The sequence below is a fragment of the Prosopis cineraria genome, unplaced genomic scaffold (assembly GCF_029017545.1).
Source record: "Prosopis cineraria cultivar Desert tree isolate PC_DT_omini unplaced genomic scaffold, ASM2901754v1 PC2, whole genome shotgun sequence".
Taxonomy (NCBI): Eukaryota; Viridiplantae; Streptophyta; class Magnoliopsida; order Fabales; family Fabaceae; genus Prosopis; species Prosopis cineraria.
Genome location: NW_026555333.1, coordinates 33,789,429 through 33,796,419, shown reverse-complemented (window position 1 = coordinate 33,796,419; position 6,991 = coordinate 33,789,429). Strand labels below are relative to the sequence as shown.

Here is a 6,991-nt window from a genome sequence, read left to right as displayed (position 1 = left end):
ATCCTAGCTGGTATAGCTGTTATATATTCTTTCACGTGTATCCATATAGTTGACTTGTAGTTTGAAAATCAGTTCATTCATTTCACGCTTTCGCGTACGCGAACTCTTCTGACCTACCAAACACATTTTCAAGATATATTTATTAGGGTTTGGATCAGAATTGATGAGTGGCTTAAATTCACATACTCAATTAGTATCTTAATTATAATCATAGAATTTTGTCAATATTAGAAAATTATTAAGATATATTTTCTTCCAAAAATTTAAAACAATCATCATGATCAGAATACTTTTTATGTATACTATCCCCTTAAAGAAATTTGAAATTTGATACTTTCTAAACATTATATAACTAAATTTCTTATAGCAATTCAATTAAATTGAATGATTATTATTATATCATGTGAGATGCTCATTGAAGTGAGTGAACTTAAGTAACTCACTAAATCCAAATCTCCATTTAAGCCATTGGGTGGTTAGTGTGTGCCTATATATATATATGTATGTATGTATGTATGTATGTATGTATGATAGGACATTAGAACCTCGAGATTTTGAGACATTGCAAAATCCAAACCATATTCATCAAGCCACACAAGATGAAGGTTGAGTTTGTATCCAAACAAATCATAAAGCCATCTTCTCCAACACCCCAAAACCTCGGAATCTTTAAGTTGTCTTTCATTGACCAGCTTGCTCCTGTAATGCACACTCGAATCTTGTATTTCTATCCCAATATTCAAAACGAGGCTGCTGATCGCGATCACGACAGGTTTGAAAGGCTAAAGACATCATTGTCTGAGACCTTGACGCTTTTCTACCATCTGGCAGGCAGAATGAAAGACAATGCCGTAATTGAATGTAACGATGAAGGTGTCGAGTTCTGCGAGGCTCGTGTCCATGGCGGCTTCCTCTCTGACATCCTTAAACAACCCGATGCTGACTCTGTACACCAGTTTGTGCCCATCGATGATGCCCATTTAGGAAGTGGGTTTTTGGCGAAAGTTCAAGTGAATTTATTTGACTGTGGAGGTTTGGCGATTGGTGTGTCCTTGTCTCACAAGATTGCTGATGCTTCAACAATTGGTTCGTTCATCAAGGCATGGTCTTGTGCAGCTGTTGGGTGCATGACTGAGTCGATGCTTCCTAAGTATATTCTGGGATCTCTTTACCCTTCGATGGATTTTCCAATTGTTCTACCTGCTGTTGAGTTCAGACACTTCAATTGCATTACAAGAAGGTAGCATATATAATGTTTACGCATCTTCCAGATAAAATTCACTCGGTAAAGCAATACTAATCGTTCTTTTTTTTTTTTTTACCTTTTCGTTTTTGGTTCTTTTTAATTACTTTCTTTTGATAAAAAGTTGGAATCTTGTGTTATAAAAAATTTCAACGCCGATAGTCAGAATTTATTTCTTTTCAAAAAGGTAAAAGGGTCGTAATTTTAGACATCAAAAATTATAATTATTTCTTAATTCATTATGAAATAATTAAGGATTGAAGAATAATTTCACCCTTAAACAAGAAGTCTATAAGTATTTAAAACCTTAAATTTATTTCTGGTATAATGCTCTCTTTCAATTTTTAGAAATGGCACAATGCCACTCTTACAATTAATAAAAGTTAATTTTGACCATTAGTTAACTTAAAAATTACAAAAAAAAATCTATAAAAAATTAAGGAAGACCAAGAAAATTACAAGAAAGAACCCAAAAATTACAGAAAATGATAAAGAAATTTCTATCTTTTTTTCTGGTAACTATTGGGTTTTTTCTATAATTTTCTGGTCAACCAATGGCTAAAGTTAATATTTGTTAATGATATGGGTAACATTGCACCATTTTGAAATGTCAAAGGAGAACATTGCACTGATAGTAAGTTTAAGGTTCCAGACGCTCCTAAACTTCATATTTCACTTGTAAACATTCTCTCAAGTAAAAGAGCCACTTAAATGATTAAAGAATGTTTTGCAAAAATTTTATATTTTATATTGACTTCATTTACATGGATCACACGATGTTATGAAATTAAATAGAATTTAAAATGGAGTGCAAGCAGGTTCGTGTTTGATTCCTCAAAGATAACAAAACTGAAGGCTACAGCTGCAAGCAAAATGGTGGAGAATCCAACACGAGTGGAGGCAGTACTAGCACTAATTTGGAAGTGTGTCACAATAGCTTCAAGAACAAACCTAGGAATAACCAAAAGACCCTCTATGGTATCCCAGTTTGTAAACATTCGTAAAAGGACAAGCCCACCTCTACCTGAGACCTGTGTTGGAAATTTCTTAGGTCACTTTATGGCAGAAGAACCAGGAGAGTCTAATAATGACGACAGTGAAATGAACTTACAAGGGTTAGTGATTCATCTAAGGAAAGGTCTAGAACAGTTCACAAAGGAGCATGTCCAGAAACTTCAAGAAGGAAACAATGCTTTCATGACAGTGTGCGAGGGATTGAAGGACCTGGAATTGGTGTACAAAGAGGGTATAGATTTCTATGGTTGTACAAGTTGGTGTCGTTTTGCATTTTATGAAGCAGATTTTGGGTGGGGAAAACCTAAGTGGGTAAGTATTCCTTCTTTGAAGATAAAGAATTCTATTATTCTGACCGATATGAGTGATGGAAAAGGAATAGAAGCATGGGTGACTTTGAGCGAACAAGATATGGCCTTGATGGAGACAAACCTTGAACTGCTTGAATTTGCTTCCTTGAATCCATCAATCATATAAAATAAAAAGCTAAACTATATTAAGGTGGAATTCGTCCTTTTCTCTTGTTATGTCATTGTTTTGTGATCTCTGTATCGAAATTTCGGTTTTAGAAGTTTTATTGGCGGCCGCTGTGTAAAATTCATATTTTCTCATGTTGATGAAAAAAAAATCCATGGTAATAAAGAATAATATTATAAATTCCTTTCATGTGTATACTGTTAAATCTTTCAATCAATCATATAAATAAAATGACTAGAGTTTAAAGGTATACCTAAGGAATCCATTGATTATGAGTTCTCCATTACTTCAAGTGTAAGAAAACTCATACCCTACTAGACCTGGTATCTTTTGGAGAGTACATAGAGAGATAAGAGAGAAAATAGATGGCTAAAGGTTGTTAATTGATTGTTTATTATATTGCACAATACTTGAATATTTAAAATTCAAATTGTAATATCCACTTAACATTACTAAAATAATCCACACACAATCAAGTTATCAAAGTAATTAGGATTTGATTAATCCTCTTTGGGCTACCATGATAAAAAAAGCTTAAAGATTTATTATTACAAAAGACATTTAGAATTGAGATCCAATTTTTAAACCCTTTGTTACAAATGTTTGACCTCAAACGAAAATATAAAACAGTATTTATTTAAAACACTTAGGAAGCATGGCAATACATGGCTAGGGAAAGATCACTCAAGGACCCTAGGGCAAAAGTCATTTCCTCCCAAATTGGTCCATGCATTGTGACTGAAGCTGTGTCATCTGCCATGGTGGATGACATAAAGTGTCACTACTCATGCTATGTCATAGGCCACAATGTAGACACTATGCACCACAACACATTATGCAATTCATGATAGCATTTTGCTATCATGACAATATGATGGGATGCATTTCCAAAGTGAGTCGTGTCATCGTCCAATGTCTAATTGGGTTTCTAGTATTTACAGGAAACTTATTCAATTACCAAGTTAATGGCATTAGTTTCAGTCCAAAATAATATCTCATATAAAAATTAGACATCCAAATAAGAAATTGTCACCTTTCCAAGAGCAAAGTGAAACCAAATGTTCCAAAACTAAACCATTGGCCATTAGCCTCAACTGAACCTTGAACCATGCTAATGAACCAACCAGCACTTGATTAAACAATTACACAAGCAATAATGCAACTCAAACAAGATTTGGCCAATAAAAATCCCCAATTTCAATCAAAATGAGTTCAAATACTTTAAGCATCATACATTGTGCCAAATGGCAATTTTATAGTATAACCAAGTGAAATACTATCTAACATGCCCTTGTCCTAATATTTTGGCCCCATATCACTCATACATTGCAAAAGACACATCCCAAGTGATAACACTCATGATTTGCATACATTTCAGAGCTTAAATTAACCATTTATGCATTTACTAGAGTCATTAAGAATCTCTTGTGTATATTTGCCTAAGTGTATGCTAACTTACATTAGGAGCATTTTTGGCATAAAATGAAATTTTTCCAAATCTTCTATTTAAGAATTGAGATTATGTCTTTAATATGCCAGGGTGATTGGTGAAATCACGCTTCTTTGATTCAATCTAAGTTGGAAATTATTTGGAAAAGACATACTTTACAATTGTCTCTCTTAGAGGTTTTATTTTGCTTTTAGCTTGGATCCATCAAGTGTGTACATCTCTACACTAATGTCTTCACGTGCATCTTAGTTCAAATTCCTAGAGTTAATATTTCACCTACTTTGAATTAAATATTTCAGACCGAGGTTGGAATTAAATAATGTCACACTATGGTTGAATTGATTATTTTGTTACCTTGTAACATATGGAATTAATGAAGAAATGAAGATATATGGCAAGACTAATCAATTAGTCACTTTATATGCTAAATGGCACTACAAATGAGAAGGCAAAGGGCATATGCTAAGTTTAGTTCTATAATAACCCAAAGATTCAAGTTTGATTAAAATTAATAGTAAGGTATTTTAATTATACTATGTATATTCTTTTAGAGAAAACTTATCAAGGTAAACTTGGTGGCTTAGTTTTCATTGGTGTTTACCTCCAGATCTTTAGTTCGAATCCTGGTGCAAAGGGGAGGAATTTTATTTTGTTCCACAATCTCCTAAAATTACCAATATGTCCCTCATGAAATACACACACACACACCCACACACACACGAATACATATGAGAATAAGCAAAACGTGCGCCCGGGGGTTTCTTTTTCTTTTCCCCATTTCCTCAACTCTGTGAGTGTGAGTTACCGACAGTGGAGAGAACCTTAATCAAAAACCCTTGCCTCCCTTAATCTTCGTTCTCCTTCTTCCTTTGCTGCCCAGTTCGCCAACATGGGTAAGTGCACCGCCGTTATCTGCCGTGCTTGGGGTCTGATTTTTGAATTTTTCCTCTCCCCTGCCTCATCAATGATTCCTCATCCTCTTCCTTTTGGTGATGCACGGACGCCCAAATTTGCTGTCGTCTTCTCCGTTCCACTTTTGCGCTGCTGTTGGGTGCATGAGGGTCATCTTCTTCCTTCTTATTTGTGCACTAGCGTCCTTCTATCTTGCTTCTTCTCTGTTTTGTCATTGCTGTTTGAAGTATGAATATTCGAATCCCTCTTTGTAACATTGTGAGTTGATCTAGGGTTGTGGGTTCAAAAACTCCTCCTTTTCCCTGCTATTTCTTGTTAAATTTGCTGTTAGTTTATAAATTTCCGATGGCCGTGTGATTCTCTTGGTGTGGATGTTTTTTTTTTCTTTTTTCTCCTTTTCCCGAATGTTCTCTTCCTTTCTATTTCCTAAGTGTGTATAGATGTTAAATACTTCATCTTTTGTACTGACCGTGGGTTTGAGAAAGTAGGAATAGAAGTGTTTTTTTTTTTTTAGTCTTTCCGTTTGGGCTTTTGAAACTAGAATCAATTCTAGGAGAATTTATATAAATCTAGCATTTGTGTTGAAATTTTGTGATTATGAATTTATTATATTTTGCTAAATTTTAGAAAGTAAGAGGTAGTGTTGATGCTACTTGTTATGCTCATATGATGGAATCGGATTGAAGGAAATATTAGGGACCATGTTTGATGCTTATTTATAAATTCAACCTTGATGCACCCAAGGTGTTTGATAGAATTTTTCAAAGGGGAATTGATAGGAATTATGATTGTTTGAACTTTATATATATATATATATATATAGGAACATAAATGTTGTTGGAGATATATACATAGAGATAGTGTGGCAGGAAGTATGGATTTTGCATATATACATGTGTTATGGAAAATGATATGCCAAACTCATGGTGTCATCTTATATACAAAATGATTGATGTTAAGAATCCCTTTCTACTTTCTAAATGATGTTAATTATAGAATTTTATTAAAAGAGTATTTGTATGCTTTTACAAAGTTGTGGAGTGAAAATGTCAATGGTGTTACTTTGGGTATTAGGGAATCTTAGAGTGTGAGTTTTACAAAAGCAGCCTATTTGAAGTAAGTTGTAAGACTTAGGAGTACACCAGATAAGTGGATAGTATCCCAATTGATTTTTCAATAAAAATTTTCTTTACTAAAATATTACATTTTTTATGCAAATCATTTGTTTATTAAACTCCTATATTTTATGGAATTACCTTTATCAATTTTGAAATGTTAGTTAAATAATAAATACAAGTTTGGACTTTGATTACGAAATTTTATTTTATCAAATATTGGATTGATAGAGAGAATGATTCATGCGAGTTTGACTTTGAAAATAAAAATTTTATTTATTACAGATAATTTTCTCACATGTTTGAAATCGAATTTCAAAGGGACTTTATCTAGGACACTAGTTGCTAATAGCAGTTCCGTTAGCCCTTGGCACTTTGGTCGATGACTAACTAGTTTGAATTTCATGAGCTTTGTTCTCATGTTTATTATTCGTGGGTTTAACACCTGCATTTAATTTCGTGGCTCCGAGCCTTATTTGGTTAGAATTACCCTTGTGGACTATATGTCCACATTTGTTTCGTAACTTAAGCTGCATTTAGTTACTTGCCCTCGTGGAATATATATCCACATTTGTTTTCATAACATAAACCGCATTTGGTTATTTACTCTCGTGAACTGTGTGTTATTGTTTGTTAATTATTTTAACAAGTCTTTATAATTGTAAATTTGATTAGTTGGTGATTTTGTATCTCATTGGTTTTTATTTAGTAATTTATTTATAAGTATTTATTTCATTTATGTGCCTTCTTGAAATCAAGTAATAATAACAACTGTTCTGA

At 33.4% G+C, this 6,991-nt stretch overlaps 1 protein-coding gene across 1 annotated transcript; it reads left to right on the top strand.

Annotated features, from left to right (window-relative positions):
• Nucleotides 1–547: 547 nt before the first annotated feature.
• On the top strand, nt 548–2,880 carry LOC129298642 (stemmadenine O-acetyltransferase-like). The gene is made up of 2 exons (XM_054937070.1): nt 548–1,240; nt 2,062–2,880. The coding sequence occupies exons 1-2, from the start codon at nt 600–602 to the stop codon at nt 2,732–2,734; spliced, it is 1,314 nt and encodes a 437-aa protein (XP_054793045.1). The 5' UTR covers nt 548–599; the 3' UTR covers nt 2,735–2,880.
• Nucleotides 2,881–6,991: the final 4,111 nt, after the last annotated feature.

Bases quoted from the DNA above. Each gene is read 5' to 3' on its own strand.
- LOC129298642 (XM_054937070.1), top strand. From the start codon at position 600: ATGAAGGTTGAGTTTGTATCCAAACAAATCATAAAGCCATCTTCTCCA. The intron at 1,241-2,061 runs GTAGCATATATA...GAGTGCAAGCAG, and splicing joins TTCAATTGCATTACAAGAAG to GTTCGTGTTTGATTCCTCAA.